This window comes from Podarcis vaucheri (genome assembly GCF_965113315.1).
Source record: "Podarcis vaucheri genome assembly, chromosome: 14".
NCBI classification, from domain to species: Eukaryota; Metazoa; Chordata; class Lepidosauria; order Squamata; family Lacertidae; genus Podarcis; species Podarcis vaucheri.
Window position 1 is genome coordinate 10,047,616 of NC_138752.1, and position 21,153 is coordinate 10,068,768.

Below are 21,153 nucleotides of genomic sequence, written 5' to 3' on the forward strand. Positions count from 1 at the left end.
CTAACCTTTAATGGAGGAGGAAGAGGAGCCAGGTATGTTTTGGTGTGCTCCAGTCTTCATGGATCACTGCCTTGCCGTGGCAAAGGGGCTTGAATAACTCAGAGAAGCTATGAGCTATGCCCTGCAGGGCCACCCAAGATGGACAGGTCATAGTGGAGAGTTTTGACCAAACATTATCCACCTGGAGCAGGAACCAGCAAGCCACTCCAGTATCCCTGCCAAGAAAACTCCATGGACAAAGTATGGTGCTGGAGGAGACTCTTGAGAGTCCCATGGACTGCAAAAAGATCAAACCTATCCATTCTGAAGGAAATCAGCCCTGAGTGCTCACTGGAAGGACAGATCCTGAAGCTGAGGCTCCAATACTTTGGCCACCTCATGAGAAGAAAAGACTCCCTGGAAAAGATATTGGGAAAGATGGAGGGCACAAGGAGAAGGGGACGACAGAGGACGAGATGGTTGAGCAGTGTTCTCAAAGCTACGAACATGAGTTTGACCAAACTGCGGGAGGCAGTGGAAGACAGGAGTGCCTGGCCTGCTCTGGTCCATGGGGTCACGAAGAGTCGGACACGACTAAACGACTAAACAACAACAACAAGTCTTCCAAAAAAGCTCAAGACAGCATGTCCAGATGGTGCTCGTGCTCCTTCCTCAGTTCCCAACAGCCCGGTGAGGTAGGTTAGGCTGAGAAGCAAATTTCCAACACGCCTTTTCCCAGCTGAGTGGGGGATTTGAACCTTGCACTCCTTACCTCGCGATTTGTAGAAGCTGCATCTCTCTGGCCCATCTCTCTGGGCAGCCCTACAGGCGTGGCAAGGAGTTTGCATTTGCCAGCTTGTTCACCGACTTAGAATATTCCTCTACCACCACCCACCCCACCACCCGTTAAAAAGATACGGGCAATTCAGCCCAGTTCAATACTGCTCCAACGACAGCACAGCATTAAACTGCAGACCATCATCGTCCTTCATTTATTACAATTATCAGAAGGGGGAGCAGATTGGGAAGAGAGAGTTCTTGAAACAGGGCTAGAGCAAATCAGGTCGCCTGCTCGCTCCCCTGGACCCATTTTACAGAAAACACCGCCGCCGTTTTCTTACCTGCAAGGAACTAATCTAAGCACAGAAACGAAGACTTGCACCCCAGCCCGCTCCTCCGCGCCTCCTGTTATTGCATTTGCCCCTTGAGGGGCGGAGACTGAGATTTCCCAGAAACCCAACGCCTGCTTCAGGTTGCAAGCCCAATTAACACCTTTTTGCAGGAGATAATCGCCTCCAAGCCAAAGGTGGCCCCATCTCAACAAAGGTTTTGCAAAACAATCGCGGCCACCCGGCGGGTCGTCTTTTTTTCCCCTGGTGTTGACGCCTCCCCGGCTGTCTGAGCAGGTTTTACTCATGAGGAAGAAGAGGAGCCAGGTACGTTTTGGTGTGCTCCAGTCTTCCAAAAAAAAGCTGCTGTAAACCGCCTTGAAACTTTGGTACTGAAAAGCAACATGCGGGTTGCAAAACCATCACAACAGCGACCCTGTAACAGAACATATGCGTAAAAGTAAAAACAGTACAGTGTTGCCAACTTTTGTGCTGCTGTGTTTTTTGCTGGGGTTTTTTAATATAATTTTTATTAGTTTTTTAACATGTCATTTTCAACAGTAATTAAACATACTTTTACATCTTATTCAAATTTTTGACTTCCATCAATCCTGTCTGAAAATTTTCCAATCCAATCTCTCAGTATGCATTTCTTATCTTCCCTATTACATTTCAAACTCATAACCAATATCTCTATCTTTTTCTACTTTGTAACACTTCGTATATTTCTCCTTACAAAACTTCTTGTAGTCCTTCTAGTGTAATTTGCTGATTACAGTTGCTCTTCAAATAATTCATATACTTCTTCCAATCTTCTGTAAATCTCTGGTCCCGCAGGTTTCGAATGCTTCCTGTCATTTTGTCCAATTCTGCACAGTCCATTAATTTCGTCTGCCATTCTTCTTCTGTCGGAATTTCTTCGTTTCCATTTCTGAGCTAACAATACTCTTGCTGCAGTTGTTGCATATAAAAATAATTTAACATCTCGCCTATTAATGTCCTGACCTATAATACCAAGTAAAAATGCTTCTGGTTTTTTTAAAAACCTGCTTGCTCCTGCTGCTGTGTTTTTAAGCAGGAGGAGCAAGCACTGACTTCTCTGTGGGCTTCCTCGATGCCTATTGCAGAGTACTTTCACAAATAATTAAATCAGCCAAGGAGATGGATTATTGGTATTAATTGCAATTTTATCTTGCTCTTGCACCAAGGGCTTTAATTTCATTCCCCCCACAACAACCCTATGTGGTAGGTTACGCTGAGAGAGAATTACTAGCCCAATGTCAGCCAATGAGCTTCATAGTTGAGTGAGGATCTACCAGGTCTAACTTGCTAACCACAGCCTTTTCTGACCCAGTGCCCTTCAGATGTTTGGAGTAGACTTTGCCACACATTTCTTCCTAGGACTTCTATTGAGCAAACCTGGTTGGGAGACCATGTATTAACCGGGTAGGGTTCCTGTGGGATATGGCTCCTGTGCCTTTAAGTAAAATGTGATGTTTAGAGGTGAAATATGGAGCCGAATAAAAAATGCAGATCACCTGCTAATTGCTGCAAATGACACCCCTGTTAAAAGAACAGCCTCAAGGAGGGATTCCAGAGTCCATAGCCTTAAGGAAAGTCATTGCTACAGGTCTTTTATGGGGGAAACTGCAAGACAAAGAGAAAAAGGCTGTCAGCTGCTTGGATGCAACAATAACATCGTATCTTTCAACATCTTTTACCAAGTCAAGCTAGCTTTCTTCCTTGTCAGACATTCTGGGGTGTTAAATCCAAAAGAAAGGGAAGGTTGCACTGGAGAAAAATATGTTTACTGTATCTCATTTTATATGTATATGCTGATGTACACCATCTTGATATTTTCTGGAAGTGAGTAGTATACACGGATTTTTTAATAAGTAAAATAACTTCTTTCACAAATGAATATTTTACTTGATAACAACAGTTTGTGGGCCACTTTTAGCAACAATATCTAAGCAGTTTGCCACATTTTTAAAAATCCTAGTCTTGAACACATTCCCCCCAAAAATATAATTCTGGTATTGAGTATGTTTTTTAATCAAAAACTAAAGTTTCGGAGAAAAAGTCAGAATGCCCCCCACACAAAAAATTTGTGTTGGAATGTTATAATCATTTTACACGTTTACCAAAAGCTGGGTAAACAGAATCATAGTGTTGAAAGGGAGCACTAGGATTCTAGTCCAACCCCCCGCACAATGCAGGAATCTTTTCCCCACCAACTAAGTGGGTGGCGCTGTGGGTAAAACCACAGAGCCTAGGGCTTGCCGATCAGAAGGCCGGCGGTTCGAATCCCTGCGAAGGGGTGAGCTCCCGTTGCTCGGTCCCTGCTCCTGCCAACCTAGCAGTTCGAAAGCACATCAAAGTGCAAGTAGATAAATAGGTACTGCTCCGGCGGGAAGGTAAACGGCGTTTCCGTGCGCTGCTCTGGTTCGCCAGAAGCGGCTTAGTCATGCTGGCCACATGACCCCGAAGCTGTACGCCGGCTCCCTCGGCCAATAAAGTGAGATGAGCGCCGCAACCCCAGAGTCGGTCATGACTGGACTTAATGGTCAGGGGTCCCTTTACCTTTAAGCTATTCCAGAGCAGTAAATGACATACTTGTTATAGCAAGTTAAGGAGCATGTTACAAAGTTGTAAAGTTGAATGTCGATCACATTGTCATTGTATCTTGCATTGTTTTGTATTTATAATATGTTGCTTAATAATTTGTATCTATTTTTGTTGCATTTATATCCCACCTTTCCTTCAAGGGACCGAAGGTGGCAAACATGGTTCTCTTCCTCTTCATTTTATCTTCACAGCGACCATGCGAGGTGGGTTAGACTGAGAGACGTGACTGGGCCAAGGTCACCTAGTGAGTTTCACGGCTGAGTGGGGGATTTGAACCCTGGTCTCCCGGGTTCCCGATCCAACACACTAAGTGCTACACCATACTGGCTCTCACACTAGGTATGGAATAGACCCTGTTTGTAAATTTTATTATAGAGTGTGTTTTGCCCCCAGACCAGTATGGTTGCTTCTGGTTTTTGTCACCCAAAAGCAACTGTAGCTGTGTCAGCCCATGTAGAAAAATTCCGAATTCCAAACCAAGCTGTTACAAAATAAAATGTGCAAGCTTTTTAGTTTTACTGAATGCTTCTTTGGACAAGACAGACAACAAAAATGGAGTGGCGGACAATGTCAAGTTTAATGAAGCTCTGTGAGGTGTTTTGCTTGCTTGCACGCACACACACACTGCATTCCACCTTAAGACTGTGTCTGAATGCAAATTCCCTCTATGGCATGGGTAGGCAAACTAAGGCCTGGGGGCCAGATCACCTTCTCATTCTGGCCCTTGGACGGTTCAGGAATCAGAGTGTTTTTACATGAGTAGAAGGTGTTCTTTTATTTAAAATAATAATAATAATAATAATAATAATAATAATAATAATAATTAATATCTTTATTGTCATTGCCCCCTTCGGGGACAACAAAATTACTTGACTGCTCCATAAAAACACTAATTAAACAATACAGTATAATACATCAAGGGAGATTAGATGACTTTCAAAGTCCGGGCTTCCCATTCAGGGCCGAGATCGCTCTGGAGAAGCTGCTCTTAAGACGGCTCGTTCTTGTCTTCATCGTCCTGTATCTCCGTCCCGACGGCAAGAGCTCGAAGACACAGTGACCAGGATGCGATGGATCTTTTACTATGTCCAGTGCCTTCCTATGGCACCTTGTGGCATAAATCTGCTCTAAGGTGGAGAGTGGGCAGCCAACAATGCTCTCTGCTGCCTTAACAACCCTGCACAACCCCATCCTGTCCTGGGTAGTACATGCATCCCTGGGTTATTTGTGGGGCATAGGAATTCGTTCTTCCCCCCCAAAGAAAATATAGTCCAGCCCCCCACAAGGTTTGAGGGACAGTGGACCGGTCCCCTGCTGAAAAAGGTTGCTGACCCCTGCTCTATGGCTCCAATATCAGCCATCCCACCACCACCACCACCCCTCGCCCAACCCTTTGTATTGTTTGCCACCCATATCCCCAAACTTTTACCATGAAGGTGCCCGGATGTTAATAGCCCAGAGATGGAAAGAAGAGAAAGTCCCTACCAGAGAAGAATGGCAAATTAAGTTGAGGGACTTTGCGAAAATGGCAAAAATGACCAGAAGAATCAGAAATCGGGAAGACCAAAATGTTAATATGGAATGGGGAAAGTATATAACACCTTAAAAACCATTGTAAACAATTAAAATTAGTAGTAGTAGGACTGGAATTGGAATAACACTTGTAGTTTAATGTTGAGTTTTGGTCATTATACAGTGTGTAGATTTGGATTAATAGACAAGATGCAGGAGGGAAAGGTTAATATAGGGACCCACAAAGGGGAGGAGGGAAGTTCAGGAGATTCTTTGAAATTCTCTTTTTATGTTGGTTATTGGATAATGGTTTGTAAATTTCTAAAATCTGAAAAACTAAATAAAAAATTTAAAAAGAGAAGAAAATCTGAATGTGTACACACTTACGTTGTCACTGTTTTGGTTGCCCTAATGAAGGTGGATTTTATAACTGGTGTGACTCTCCAAGCTCTTTGCAAATGTATTCTCTTAGTGATACTGGAAGCTACCTTATCCCCAATCTGCCAAGACAACAAAGAGGGGGAAATCCCCAACCAAACAAAGCTTAAAAAACAAGACCAAAGTCCATTTTAAACATGGGTCCACCTTCCCTTTAGGAATGTGTTTCCAGAGTTGCCAAGACCTGCCAATGGGATCCTTCCCCTGGCTGTTATATACATCAAATGTGAATGGTGCTGTCATTTTATTGCATTGCCCGTTCCTCATGCGAGACTTGTTTTCTGCAAACGTTTTGTTTCTGTCCTGCAGGAAGGGTATAGTGTTGAAAAACTTTTCTTTTAGCATACTGGTTTTGTTTTTAACAGGTTGGTGATGTATATAAGTAACAGTAAAGGTAAAGGGACCCCTGACCATTAGGTACAGTCGTGACCGACTCTGGGGTTGTGGCGCTCATCTCGCTTTACTGGCCGAGGGAGCCGGCGTACAGCTTCCGGATCATGTGTCCAGCATGACTAAGCCACTTCTGGCGAACCAGAGCAGCGCACGGAAACACCGCTTACCTTCCCGCCAGAGTGGTACCTATTTATCTACTTGCACTTTGATGTGCTTTCAAACTGCTAGGTTGGCAGGAGCAGGGACCGAGCAACAGGAGCTCACCCTGTCGCGGGGATTCGAACCGCCAACCTTCTGATCGGCAAGTCCTAGGCTCTGTGGTTTAACCCACAGTGCCACCTGCGTCCCACATAAGTAACAGTAAAACAGAGTAAAAAGCAGTGTTTTGTTTGTTTGTTTGTTGCATTTCTATCCCTCCTTTCCTCCAAAGGAGCTCAAGGTGCTGTACATAGTTCGCATTTTAGGTCAAGTAGTGAGCTTCATGGCTCAGTGGGGATATGAACCCAGGTCTCCCAGGCCAACTTCCTCCACACACTATTGTTTCTTGCCCCCTCCCCAACGCACACATTTATAAGTGTTTCTGCAAGGGGGTTCAGTCTTTGGGCTGAAAAAGCTCTCCTCCCCCTGCCTTACCTGCCAGTTTTCCATGGATTTCTAGAGCAGGGTTTCCCAAACTTGGGTCTCCAAAAAAACAGCTGGACTACAACTCCCATCATCCCTAGCTAGCAGGACTAGTGGTCAGGGATGATGGGAATTGTAGTCTAGCTGGAGACCCAAGTTTGGGGAAGCCTGTTCTAGACAGACCAGTTGTGTTCTCTTTATTCATAATGTTATATGTTTTGGGGGGACCCACCCCCTAAATCCTAGAAATTAAGAAACCCTAGGGCTTTATTTCACCCAGGTCAAAGACCCAGTTTGGCACCAGCCAATGGCCTCTCCAATGTTCTATTTGTCCTGGAAGCATTCAAGTTCTTGACAGGCATTTGGGGGATTATAAAAAAAATATGTGTAGACTTGAACTAGACTAGAGAGTCACTGGTGTGCATTGAAAGCACTGCTGTATTTTCGGATGGTTCCATTGCACTTCCAAAAATGACAGGTCTCCCAGGTCTGCTATTAAACAGAATGATGAATGAACACACAAAGAGAAGACAGCAACACACCAGTTCCAAAACAGACATTTTAATCTTGGTGAAGCACCTCTTAGAAATTGTATCCTTACAAAACTTTTTTTATTTAAATAAAAAGGCCAAGGTGCTCTCATTGGAACTCTGTACAAAATATACAGTATCAAACACTTGTTTCCAAATGGTTGCACAGTACTTAAATGAGGTGCAGAAAAGACCCCTTTTTAAATTGTCTGGCAGGACTGCAAGATGGGGAAAGAGCAGGCTTTCCCCCTCCCCTTTCCAAACCGATCTGCATACTCAGTGCACCATGGAAATAATAATATTAACAACAATAATAACAGCAAAAATAACAAGGAGAAAATGGCAAGTGGTGCTGCCTCTAGATACTATCACATGAGCACAAGGGGCGTCGCAGTGCATCCCTCGCCTAAGATTTGCTTAAGATAAATCGCTTCCTCTGTGACCCAGCTTGCGGTGTTGTGTTCTGTACACACATCTAGTCTCTGAATTCTGTCCGGAGCTGGCTGGAAAGGGACTTTGTCATATCCAAAGCCTTCCAGTCCGCTGCAAGTTTCAGTGTGTGGCAGGGAGGGCCAACTGCTGTTAGACACCCAACTCTCATAGAATGGCCAATGGTCAGGAACGGATAGGAATTGCAGCCCAAGAACATCTGGGCAGCACCACAGTCCTGCCTTAAAACTATCTTCCATTACTGCCTCACGTCTCTTTTTCAGAACAGTAATTTTGCCACCAGCACAAATACATCTTCAGGTGTCTTGGACAATTCGCACATGACAGAGCTAATCTGTCATTCATCCTTTCCTTTCCGATTCCCTTTAATATACACAAGAGCTTCTTTAAAAAAAAATGATCTTAAGTCCACAAACAGTACCAAGAACTGCTTTGAAAACTTGCACAAAAATAAAGTACCAAATTTGAAGCCTTTAATAAAAAAAAATAGATCTGAAGGCAGCAGCAACTCCTTATAAAGGCCAAGCTGTCACATTTCTAAAATGTGGTAGTTTAAGCCGCAAAAAATCCAAACTTTTAAGTACAGGAGCCATGTCCCCACTGACGTTATGGAGAAACCAGGACTTTTCAAACCTGTCTTCTATTTTAAAAAAAAAAAAAACAGGAAGGAAACTCTTTTTTTAAAAAAAAAAATGTATCAAGTGGTCCCCATTAGAATTAAGCATGGGTCATTGTTATCACAGAAAGCAGGTGAAATGGTAAAGTTATTTCCAAGGCTGATTCTCTTCTGATGGTGATGGGTGGAGGCCACCAAGACTGAATGCTTCACAAATCTCCAGCCTCAAAAAGAAAAGGAAAAACCTGCCGCACTTAGAAAAGTAGCACATCAGGGGGAAATAGAACCATGGTGTGCTAGCTTTCTATGTGCGGTGATACTTTGCATCCATACGTATTGTTGTATGGACGGCGTATTGAGTAACTCAGAAAATTGGGCTTCCACCTCACCTGCATGGTTTGAGCAAGTGAATTTGGCAAGAAAGGCATCAAAAAAAGAAAAGGAACCAGAGCCGGGTAGGTAGCAGGGCACCTCCCGTGAGTGAAATTCATCTACAGGAAAAGGAAACCCATGAAATGCAGCCCTTTCTGCAATGCCAGTGGGGGAGGCAGGACTCCCGAAAGGTGCTGCTCATCACTTTTTGGAGGCCTCAAGAAAGCAGGAAGAAGAAGCAGCTGCTAGTACAGCAACAGCTCCTGCCTCCATGCTGCAAGGATCCGTTCCTCTCTTCCACCCACCCACCAGTCTTGCCTGCTGTCTCAACAAGCAAATCAACAGAACTGCAGGGCCAACCCCCAATTTGTGGCAAACCAAGGTTTTACTGCAAACGTGATGATGTGGGCTGCTTTCTTCCACCCCATTGGGAGAAACAAACTGATGATTCTGGGCATAGCATTATGTCTCAAACTATGGAACAGCGGTCTTTTTTCCACTCAAGCAAACCCCCGAGAGGTAAGCCATGAACAAACCTCAGGTGCTGACCGTGGTTGGTTTTTGAACAAAACAAACCATAGTTCTTGACCTGGACATAGGCTTGGATCCAGTGCTAGTCCAATTCAAAGCCAACCCGCTGAAATTAATGGACTTAAGTCCATTTATTTCAATGAATCTACTCTGACTTAGTTGGCAAGAATGTTTCTCTCCTTGCAACAGCAAGGGGGAGCAGAGCAGCTAAAATCAATGTGTTCACAATGAACCATTAGCTATTGTTCACCAAGGTGAGCAAATAGGGCCAGTGGTCACAGCTGAAGTTCATTGCCCTCTTATGCCCCTGGACCAGTAATGCTGAATTCACTCTTTTTGTCATGGGTGTTGAGGCAGCAGAAAGGAGAATGAACTACAAACTGCCAAGCAAAATCTTTTCTCTCCAGCACCCAAACTGGCAATTGCTTAAGAATTGTGTCTGGACCATTTCAGAATAGACGGAAGTCTCGTGGTTAGAAAGGGATCCAGGGATCCACACCTCCTTTTTTCTCGCTGGCCCTCTGAGCAGTGCCAGGCAGCTTTTCCTTTCCCACAATGCCCCTGACCTGCTGTCACTCTGGAGCACTGTGGGAAATTTAGAGGGTGACAGCTGTCTGTCACTGCGGCCAGCTATACTTGCCGGTGCTCACCAACACAAGAGGAGGCCCACCAGCAGCAAACAGACCAAGGGCTTCCTCAAACCTGGACCTCAACCCTGAACTGAGGAGTTTTTAAAGACCAGTAGCCAGCTGCTTCATTCAGCAGCAAGCGCAGTGTGCTTTGGCGCTGGGAGGAAGAGCACAGAAGCCATCTTGTGAACTTTAGGTCCTGTTCCCATGTTCCTCCTTTGACATGGTTGCCACCACAAATTACCGCACTATGCCAAGGTTTCCTGAAGACATGTGGAGCCCTGTGGCATTTGGTGGGCTCCACGCCACCAGAGGAACATCTGGAGAGAGTCCTCATCAGCCTCTCCAAAGCATGGAGATTAGGCCTGGGAGATGCCCAGGACCATGGAACATAGCTATGCTTTCAGGCACCTTGCTAATGGGGTTCCAATCTGTCAGCAGGATGACCCAATTTGACATTATCTCACTCTTCCCACCCACACCAAACACACACACACACTCACTCATCCACCTCCAACCAGCCTTTCATATAGTCCTGCAAAATCTCGAGGTAATATTGCCACTCTGGTTCACTGTCATATTGCACCGCGTAAACTGTCTTCAGAGGGTTCTTGTGGTATTTGTGAATCCGCACCACCAATCCTGGGTACCACGCTTCTGTCTTGTCCTTCTCTTCGTACAAGTGCCTGATCCGCTTGCCAACAAGGTCCGGATACTGAGGGGGCAAAGCGTAGGCCTTTGTACCACCCGGCGCCCGGTGCCTGAACCTCTTCAGGAGCACTGAAGGCTGCTTTCTCCTCCTCTTGCGGGCAGCTTTTGGGGCTGGTGGCCCCTGGATATCTCGAAGGGCATTCTGGAATTTGATGTGGACCATAGATTTCTTACAGTGATGGAGACCCTTTGAGGTACTGGCTGTTTTCCTGTCATCTGATTTGGCCAGCTTCACCTTAAGAGCCCCGGGGAGTTTAAGGGCTGGCAAAAGCTGCTCTGCAGTTTTAGGGTGAAGCGGCAGTCCTTTGGTCTTCAAGGCCACAGAGGCAGAGTCTTCCTCAGGCTGCAACTTTGCTCCCTTTAATGCAGCGTCCCTTTGGATAGAAGGTGAGGAGGGTCCCTGAGACATATCATCATCTATTTGATGGCGGGTCTTGGAGGGCAAACAAGAAGCCAATCTATATTTTTTGCCTTGCTTATGCTTCCTTGCGAAGTGTTGGGTGAGAGACTGGGCTGTCATACCCTGTAAACATCTGGTTGCATCTGTTGACTTCAAGACGTCTGGTGATAAAGCTTCAGCGTCCATCTTTGGGCTCTCCTCTGCAAGATCACCTGTGGAAACAGAAAATTAATAATAAACGTTCAGCCAAATTAGTGCCTGCGCCCTCAACAGACAACCATCCATCGAAGTCCTATAACCTGATCAGAAAATACACAGCCTTCACTCAGAAGATGCAACAGACTCTCACCTGGACTCCCCCAGTAGGTGGGACTGTAGGTAAAAAGGTAAAAGACCCCTGGATGGTTAAGTCCAGTCAAAGGTGACTATGGGATTGCGGTGCTCATCTCGCTTTCAGGCCGAGGGAGACAGAGTTTGTCCACAGACAGCTTTCCAGGTCATGTGGCCAGCATGACTAAACTGCTTCTGGCCCAATGGAACACCGTGACAGAAGCCAGAGCGCATGGAAACGCCGTTTACCTTCCCGCCGCAGCGGTACCTATTTATCTACTTGCACTGGCATGCTTTCGAACTGCTAGGTTGGCAGGAGCTGGGACAGAACAACGGGAGCTCACCCCGTCACAGAGATTCGAACCACTGACCTTCTAATCGGGAAGCCCAAGAGGCTCAGTGGTTTAGACCACAGTGCCCCCCATGACCCTAGGTGGGACTGTGCACCTGATCTAGCTCCTGCAAAGATCCTCTTAAGCCATGGAGAGGGAAGAAGGTCAACTGGAGTCCACTGGACAATTTGCAATGGAATACTGGTTTCCTTGCAAAGAAACTGGGGGTCAGGTGAATCTTGTTCTTGAGCACACAGCTGGGGAACCTGGAACTCTCCAGATGTTGCTGAACTCCACACTCTCAACAGCTCTAGCCAGCTTGGCCAATGGTCAGGGTTTAATAAGAGTTGTGGCCCAGCAAATACCTGGGATGGCCACTAATCCCCCATCCACGTTCGTAAGCAAGAGTGCAGACTCCAGGATAACAGCACCACTGCAACCTTTTGAAATCTCCATCACAGAGGTGGCACCCATTGATGCCCACACTTGCAGTGCTCATGTCAGGTGGCAGAGGAACCAACCCCCATAGCAGATTGCCAGGAAAGAATAAGACAAGCAAAAGTTCTTACCATCGGCTTTTTATTCAAAATTCACAGAGAGAGGCTTAGGAATGCTGCCTCCAGGAATAATGGCGTTGTCCCGAGTGAGTCTCCACCCTTCCGTCTCTCCCACTTACTCATGCATCATCGCTACAGGTGCTGAAAACGGCCCTCTGCCTTTGAGCTCTTTGCTCTCCTACTTTCAATGCTTGCCAGGTTCTGGGGGGGGATAGGAATGCTTTCCAAAAGGACTGTGTGCGCCAGCTGTCATCCCCCCGCTTGGTGCTTCTTCTTTCTCCCACTATTTCCCAGCTTTCCCCCTCATCTGCCTCTGAGCTGTGTTCTTGCTCAAACCCCTGTTGTAATTCTGAACTGTCTTCTTCTTCTCTGGAAGGGACAGGCTTGGGAGGTGATCTCCACCATTCCTCCTCTGCCCAGTCCCTGATATATAATGCTTTAGGACAGCTTATCACCACTTGCATTTTCCACTTGATTTCTTCAGCACCCTTCGCCTGCTGAGCGACGAGGCGACTGGCACACACATGCTGAGGTGGCTGCAAGCCGACCATCTCTGCTCCAGGCTATTCACACAGGAACAGCGAGGTTCAAAGTATGTTTTCAAGCAAGGCTGGCATCGTCATCTGGCACCTTGGGACAGCTGCCGCAGCCCCAGCCCCTTGGGACAGGGCCCACCGCAGCCTGTGGCCATGCACTACCATTCAAAATTTCACAAAGCGCCAGAGTAGCATCATTCCAGGGCAGACGGTGGGGCACGTCTTTCTCTTAAGGGCTGCATTGCCTTGAGAGTAATCTGCCAGGGGCAGCTGGTTGGCAGAGGGTGGGGCCAAAGGCAGGCAGGAATCTGCTTTTCTGACTTCTTCCACCAACCCCTTCTCTCTCTCTCTCTCTCTCTCTCTCTCTCTCTCTCTCTCTCTCTCTCTGACACCTTGAACCAAGATGCCTTGAACCCAGCCACTAGTCCATTTAACTCTGATCAGTGATGAATCACTACAGTGTTAGGACTGGGGTGTGTGTGTGTATTTTTCAGCACTCGCTACCTTTGACGCTAAAACTTCCCACTACCCCTGCCTATTGGGTCATGCTGCCTGGGGCTAATGGGAGCTGGAATCCAGCAACATTAAGAGTACACCCATCCCAGTGCTAGGGGTTTCGCCATCCCAGTGCTAGGGGTCAAAGCCAGGGTCCTTCAGCAAGCAAAGCATAGGCTCTACTACTTAGGGAAAGTGCAGGGGGGGACATTTGGCCCTCCAGGTGTTGGTGAACTACAAACCCCACCATTCCTGGTGGGGGTTGCAACTCCCATCAGCTCCACCCAGCATACCTGCTGGTCGGGGATTATGGGAGTCCAAGCACCCCTGGGGGTCCAGAGGCCAGGGGCATCAGTTGGTCACCACCACTATAAGCAGCTGTACACCACATAAACCCACACAAAGAACAGATACCTACTTGGAGGTATGCAGGACAGCCTGTGAAGTGGGACCTGGAAAAAAATAAAGTTACGCAAAATCATCTGGTGTGTTAGTGAAAGGGTCGGTCATAAAGTTGGCTGGCACTGGGTGTTTGGTTGGAGCTAATCTAAGGGTGACAACCCCCTCTGCAAAAGAAGACTGTGCCCTCTCTCTCTCTCCAAATATATACATACAATGGAACCTCGGCTTTTGAGCATCTTGGGAGCAGAACGATTCGGAAGCTGAACGCCGAAAACCCGGAAGTAATTCCTTCCGTTTTTGAACGTGCCTCAGAAGTCAAACAGCTTCTTAGGCGCATTTTTCATATTTTTCCCCCATTGACTTTGCAGCCAGCCCATTGATCCTTGGTTTTCAAATGTTTCGGAAGTCGAGCGGTCTTCCAGAACCTTGTAAACAGAGGTTCTACTGTACACACATTAGGCTGCCATTGCACGCCCCCTGTGTGAGGAGTTGTAGTGCCTGGACTTGTCATGAGGAGGGGGAATAGGCTTGGAAGAGCCATGAGGCTATGGGGGATCAAAGGAGCTCTTAAGGGATGCAGCGTTCACATGAAGTGTAATGCGGGGTGCTAGGATCGGTGAGCAGCACAAATAGGGCCACCAGCCCCTAATAGCCTCCCCTACACACACGTGGATATAGACAGCTGCCTTTTACAAGGTCAGATTGTCCACTTAGCCCAGTATTGCTTGCTCTGGCTGGCAACAGCTCTCCAGGGGCTCAGGCAGACGTCTTTCCTATCAGCCGCTTCTTTGATCCCTTAGCTGGGGACTGAACCTGGCACCTCCACCATGAGCCTCGGGGATATTATTCAACACTTTGCGGAAAGGCAAAAAAGCCCACCGGGCTCACGGCGGCGTCTTTGGACCCTTGGTATTATGGCAGGAAAACAGATTCAGAAACCACCGGCGGGGTGGGGGATGGGGGAGGCACGGCCATGCTGCAACCGGGGCTCTCCACGAGAACCAGGTATCCCGACGGTGGCAGAGCCCATTCTGCCCCTGCAGGCTGCTTGGGCATGATTTTCACCTGCATCCCCAAGGCTAGGGAGCAGACGGAATATCCTGGTGTGCAGTGGGTGTTGCATTCAATAACTTTATGACTGTAGGAAGAAGAAGAAGAGTTTGGATTTGATATCCCGCTTTATCACTACCCGAAGGAATCTCAAAGCAGCTAACATTCTCCTTTCCCTTCCTCCCCCACAACAAAAACTCTGTGAGTTGAGTGGGCGTAAGAGACTTCAGAGAAGTGTGACTGGTCCAAGGTCACCCAGCAGCAGCATGAGGAGGAGCAGGGAAGCGAACCCGGTTCACCAGATTACAAGTCCACAGCTCTTAACCACTACACCACATTGGCTTCCTCGGAAGGTGGTGGGCTTTCCTAGGTGGTTTTTAAGCAGAGGTTGGATAGCCATCTGTCATGGATGCTTTAGTGGAGATTCTTGCATTGCATGGATTGGACTAAAAAAAAAAAGAAGGTAAAGGTAAAGGACCCCTGGACCTTCCCGCCACAGCAGTACAGGTTTATCTACTTGCACTGGTATGCTTTCGAAATGCTAGGTTGGCAGGAGCTGGAACAGAGCAACAGGAGCTCCCTCCATCACGGGGATTCAAACTGCCGACCTTCCAATCGGCAAGCCCAAGAGGCTCAGTGGTTTAGACCACAGCACCACCCGCCTCTCCCAGATTGGAATAGATAAGCCTCCGGGTCCTTTCCAACTCCATCTACAATTCTATGGTTTTATAATTCTGACAGGTAGAAATGTTTCTCTTTAGGTAAAGGTAAGGTAAAGGACCCCTGGATGGTTAAGTCCAGTCAAATGTGACTATGGGGTTGTGGAACTACACTGAGCCTCTTGGGCTTGCTGATCGGAAAGCTGGCGGTTCGAATCCCTGTGACGAGGTGAGCTCCTGTTGCTCTATCCCAGCTCCTGCCAACCTAGCAGTTCAAAAGCACACCAGTGCAACTAGATAAATAGATACCACTGCGGCGGGAAGGTAAACAGCGTTTCCATGCGCTCTGGCTTCCGTCATGGTGTTCCATTGCAACAGAAGCCGTTTAGTCATGCTGGCCACATGGCCCAGAAAGCTGTCGGTGGACAAATGCCGGCTCCCTCGGCCTGTTTCTATTTTTTCCAGCTCAAGGATGTGCGTATGCATATGCACACACAGAGAGAGATTTCCCCCTTCCCCTAACAATTTCACCATTCCTTCTGCTGACCTCCCTGCAGCCTAAACCAGTTCCATTCTGCCCTATCCATATGAAGAGGCTGGAATGGTCCGAGATATTTGCACCCACACCCCACCAGATTCTGAACTAGACAAGAGCTCCCATCCTACACGTCACATTCACAGTCATGCAAATGCCTAGACTTCACAAGAATAGCATCCATGCCAAACGAGAAGCAGCTGAGCGCAGGCACGAAAACCCAAGAGTACAGCAGATATATCATTTTGCTTCAGGGTAGAGCGGGGAGAGAGCTCCTTGCTGAAAAGCAGGTTGCATGCCACCGTTAGCTGCACTTACCAAGCTGTTGCTTGACGCAGTCGTGCCAGTGGAGGTTCAGAAGGTCTGGGTAGATATCGGGCAGCTGTTTCAAGGCCAGCAGTTTCAGCATCCGGGAGGTGCAACTCTTTAGCTCCAGGTCCCTCAGCAGCCTCTCCTCAGATAAGGTTGTGGGACGTAGCTCCACCCTGTGGTCCTGCAGCACGTGGTCAACAGAGGAGCTGGACAGGTTGGGGAAGAGGGTCTCCTTCACCACGTGGATGGGGATGAAGATGGTGCCCGCTCGGATCACGTGAGGAAAGGGGCACCTGCGAGTAAACAGGATGGCCTCCAGCTGAGACAGCAGTTTGTTAAGGAACAGCGCCATGTCCTTGAAAGCCAGCCAGATCTCCTTGCCCTTGGAAGGCGTCAGAGCTTCAGAAAACTTTGAGCCGTTCTTGTGCTTCGCCGACCCTACTGCCTTCCCTTGGCGATCCCCTTTGGACTTGGTCTTCTCCAGCCACTCCTTGAGCAGCTCTGGAGCGGAGGTAGACACGGAGCAGGAAATGATGGCGCAGATCGAAGTATGCAAGGCAGTGAAATGCTGCCTGGGGGAATGTTGCTTATCGGGCAATTCGCTGCTGGTGGAAAGCGAGGCACCGGTCTCTTCCAGGGCAGGAGACACAGCAGGTGCACTAGGAGGTGCGGCTTTTGAAGCATCTGGTAGCTTAACATTAAAGCAATTCTGTGATAAGAGTTGAGTTTCGGGCTGAGTCACCGCCTGCTGAAGGCTTTGCTGAACCAGAGACGTGTTTTGCTGAGTCGCCACGTGTGGGAGGCTTTGCTGAACTGGAGGCGTGTTTTGCCGAGTCGCTGAATAGGGGAGGCTTTGCTGAACCGGAGGCGTGTTTTGCTGAGTCGCTGCATAGGGGAGGCTTTGCTGAACCGGAGGCGTGTTTTGCCGAGTCGCTGAATAGGGGAGGCTTTGCTGAACCGGAGGCGTGTTTTGCTGAGTCGCTGCATAGGGGAGGCTTTGCTGAACCGGAGGCGTGTTTTGCTGAGTCGCTGCATAGGGAAGGCTTTGCTGAACCGGAGGCGTGTTTTGCTGAGTCGCCACTTGCGGGAGGCTTTGCTGAACTGGTGGGTTGCTTTGCAGATCTATTGCTTGTCCAGAACCTTCTCGCAATGTAGAGACATCACTGGCCTTAACAAACACATGGGAGCTCGGCTGCAAGGAGGAAGAGTCTTGTTGCACTGCACAACCTCGCCCAGCTGCATGCGACTTTTGGATTTTGAATTTTTTGTACAAGAATGCCGAAGAGCTGTGAAAACTGCTCTTTCCCGCAGGGCCACTTTTCCCGGCCAACTCTGCCATTTGCACATCAGACTCCTGCATAATCTCCTGCCTCTTAGGCAAAGTCTCGCTCGCCTCCTTCCCTTTGCTCTCTGAACTTTCCCTTTCAACAGCCTCCATCTTCCCAGGTGACCTCCGAAGACTGGGCACTTCTGCCAAGCCTTCTGTTTTAAAGCTGAGATCCAGGGCATGGTCTTCTCTGGCCCCAGCACTGCCATTTATACAAGCTGGTGGGGCCTGGTGACTGGGCGCAGGTCCACTGGGAGGCAAGCATTTGACCCGGCAGCTCTCCCAAGTCCCAGCATAATCTTCACGCCCTCTCAAAACCCCGGCACAGTTTCTGCTTGGCTCCCTATTAACAACTTTTGCCATCACATCACAAGCGGTTTCTTTCCTTCCGGGCAGCGGTGCCTGAGACACTTCCCTTGACCGTCCAGGGTCTGGCTGCGGTGGGCTCTGAACTTCCATGCATTTGCCTGAGTTACCAAAAGAAGTCTCCTGGGTTTGACAGCTTTTAGAGAGCGAAATCTCCGCTGACTCGGAATCAGCCAGGTAGCGTTGGTAAGGCGCCAAGCTAAAGACGTTGTTGATAACCGGCATAGGAGGGGAAGAAGAGGGAAGGGGTTCCTCGGGTCTTTTAGCACCCCTTCCTTTGTCCTCTAATGGCTGCAGCATACTTGGGAATGAGGAACCGGAATCCTCAAGGATGTTTTGGAGGAGATCTCCTTTAATGCAGGAGTCATGGGACGCAACTGGACTGTCCGAAATCACTATGCATTTCCCCGATTCAGTTTTGCTAGCCCAGAGGTTCCTTTTCTTGGCTTCAGGTATTAAAGCGGACCTTCTGGGTGCGTCACAGAGTTCCTCTCCCTTAGCGTTGGCCTCTTCCGAATGGCTCAGACCCGCCCTGCAGGCAGCCTCTTGCATGGACCGAAACCGACTAAGGAAGCCAGGCAATCTGTCTGCAGGGTGGTGCATCTGCGAAGGCTGGCGTTGAGGAGGTGCCCATTGACTCGGAATGTTCTCATTGCTTAGCTTGGCAACATGATCGCCCTCGCGACAATCCGGAAGGCCATCTCTGCTGGGGAAAGAGCCACAATACGCAGCCTTCTCCGACAGGGTGCAGCTGGAGATGGGAGCCTCTTTGGTCCTCGCGTTTGGTTGGGGCTCATGTTCCCGAAAAGGCTGGTGGCTGGGCGGGGTTGCCGCAGGAGGAGGAGGACCAAGTGATCTGTAGATATAGCTGTCCAAGTGACTAGGATAATAACTCTGTGGTGTTAAGTACGATCCTGGGAGAAGCTGGGGATCTTCGCGGCCCGGAGAGGCAAAGCCTTTGCAGGCTGGCAGAGCAAAGGGGGAATTGGGTTTTTCCGCCTGCACACAGCTCTGGTGGTACAACAGCATCTGTTCGTGTGATGTCAGTGGGTAGGAAGTGAGCGGGTAACATGCAGGTGACCTCTCTTGATACATCAGGTTCTGGGGATTGGCCAGTGGGCTGGTAGCAGGAGGTAGCTTTGACCAGGCATGTTTGCGAGGACTTCCGCCACGAGCCTCAGGGATATTCGGCGGGCTGTGGTATGTGGCCTGGCATTTCTCAAACACTTTGCGGAACGGCGAAAAGCCAACAGGGCTCACAGAAGTGTCTTTGGACCCTTGGTGGGATGGCAGATAACCAGATTCAGAAACCACCGATTTGGGGGGCACGGCCGTGCCGCAACCAGCCCTCTCCAAGTGAACCAGGTGTCCAGACGGTGGCAGAGCCCATTCTGCTCCCGCCAGCTGCTTGGGCATGCTCTCTGCCTGCATCCCCAAGGCTAGGGAGCCTTTCGGGCTGTAGCCGGACTCGGGACAGTAACTGTGGTTCCGGTACACCGGTTTCGGCACCGCCAGAGTCGAGAAACCTGCCGCTGTTCGGGGAGAATGCTGTGCCGGGTAGCTGTGCACCCAGGACTGCTGAGCGAGTCCTGTATGGCCCATGTAGTTGGCCAGCTTCTCCTGAGCAGCCATGCACTTGCTGCCAGCCTTCTCGTGCCCGGAAATTTGACCCCGTGCCCCAAAACTTTCTGCTTCTGGTCTGTACAGCATGCACAGGGCTTTGTCTGTCCTCGGGGGGTGGCTGGCCGCAGCACCCGTGCAGTGGGCGTAGGTCTCGGTGGGAGTCCAGGGAGACAAAGACTTGGGCCCTTCGTGGCATTGAAGCGGGTAGGCAAAGCACGATCCCTTGTAGCTGTAATGGTTGTCTGAGGTGTAGCCAGGCAGGGCGCTCGACCTGCACAAACCCGACGAGAGAACATGGCCTGCCTCCACCTCCAGTCGAGGGTGCTTGCTGTAACTCAGAGCCCCAAGTGGCTCTAAACGTCGCTTCTCAGCCATTACACTGCCCTCACCACCTCCGGTCTTGGAGAGTCACTCTGGATACTCTGCAAGGGGACGAAAGAAAAGGCAAACAATCAGGGATCCAAGCCTACCACACTGTTTTCTTGCTAGACAAAGATTTGCTCACATGGCAGTTGTTAAGTTGTGGGCAAACATATCAGACGACACAGCGATTCTTCAAACAGCTCTTGTTTATTCAGAGGCCAGAACAGAACTGAGCTGAAGGGCTCAGTAAGCCTGCTTATATAGAGCTCCAGTACAACGTTACTGTAGCAACTTTCTAAAACTATCCAATCACTGAACGTCACTTTCGATCCTTCATTTGCATAACTATCTACAGTATCCCCCTGCTGGCCCAGGGTGAGAACTTCAGTACATAACAGCAGTCATCTGCACACCAAGGCTCTCCAGATGTTGATGGACCACAATTCCCATCTTCATCCCTGGCCATGGTGGCTGGGGCCCAGGAGAGCTGTAGCCCCAAAATACTTGGAAGCCATCAGCGTTACCTATCCCTCTATAGCTGATGCTTCTCTCTTGCGAGTTGGTGATGCCATTTTAGAGACACAAGCAACAGCACTCACAGCCTCAACCTCAGAAACAGAGGGAATTACGTTGTCTCCCTGTTTGAGTATGTAATACATTGGGGGTATATAACCTATTGCAAATCGAGTTCTCTGGTTATGTCACCAAACTGGAAAAATTATGAGAGAAGGGGAAAATTCTCTCTTGCACTTTTCCAACTCCATTCCAGATTTCATACACCACAGTCATCTTCTTTTTCTTTTGAACTGAAAAGGTTGCAGATAGATCTGACATCTTTCCAGCAGAGGGCACACAGAGCCAGCTGCTCAGGCACTGAGAGAGGAAATCCCCTTTTCAGCACAATATAACAGAGGAATTGCTTTGCCTATCTACCAAGCTCCTGTCGTTTTTTTTAACCTGGCAGTATTTTGTATAGAAAACATTTATCGAGGAAGGTTAGTTTTTAAAGGGGGGGATAATCATAAATGTACACATTCATTTCATCTTTCATAATTTCATTCTGCTTTATTTCCCATAGCCCCCCGAGGGGCAAAAGTCCCCTACAGTAAACCTGCTCCGATTCATCTGGCATCATCCACACATTTTCAAGATACATCCACTGTCTTAAGGACTAGAAACTTGGGGTTTTTTAAAAAAAAAATGAAACAAAACATGAAAGTGGAAATTCTCAGAGTGCTATGCTAACTGCTCAATTTAGCATGTTTATTTTATTTGTATTTAGTGAACAAATGCAATATTTGGCCAATGCAATATTTGGGAAAGCATGGCAGTTTTGACTTTTCTAGC

The 21,153-nt window shown here is 48.4% G+C and overlaps 1 protein-coding gene and 1 long non-coding RNA gene across 5 annotated transcripts in view; one reads left to right on the forward strand and one right to left on the reverse strand.

Annotated features, from left to right (window-relative positions):
• Positions 1 to 21,153, forward strand: part of LOC309518541 — a 300,968-nt gene that overhangs the window by 145,181 nt on the left and 134,634 nt on the right. The gene's annotated exons all lie outside the window — the stretch shown is intronic.
• LOC309518264 (uncharacterized protein C15orf39) overlaps positions 9,355 to 21,153 on the reverse strand; it is a 41,953-nt gene continuing 30,154 nt past the window's right edge. For 2 of the 4 annotated variants that reach the window (XM_082198270.1, XM_082198271.1), the window contains exons 2-3: positions 16,134 to 19,865; positions 9,355 to 11,131 (exon numbers count right to left, since the gene is read on the reverse strand). In XM_082198270.1, coding sequence (XP_082054396.1) covers positions 10,308 to 11,131; positions 16,134 to 19,818 — 4,509 coding nt within the window. In that variant the 5' untranslated portion in view covers positions 19,819 to 19,865 and the 3' untranslated portion in view covers positions 9,355 to 10,307. Of the gene's footprint in view, positions 11,132 to 13,587; positions 13,622 to 16,133; positions 19,944 to 21,153 lie in introns of those variants that run through there. The other 2 variants (XM_082198272.1, XM_082198269.1) reach the window with 2 other exon arrangements.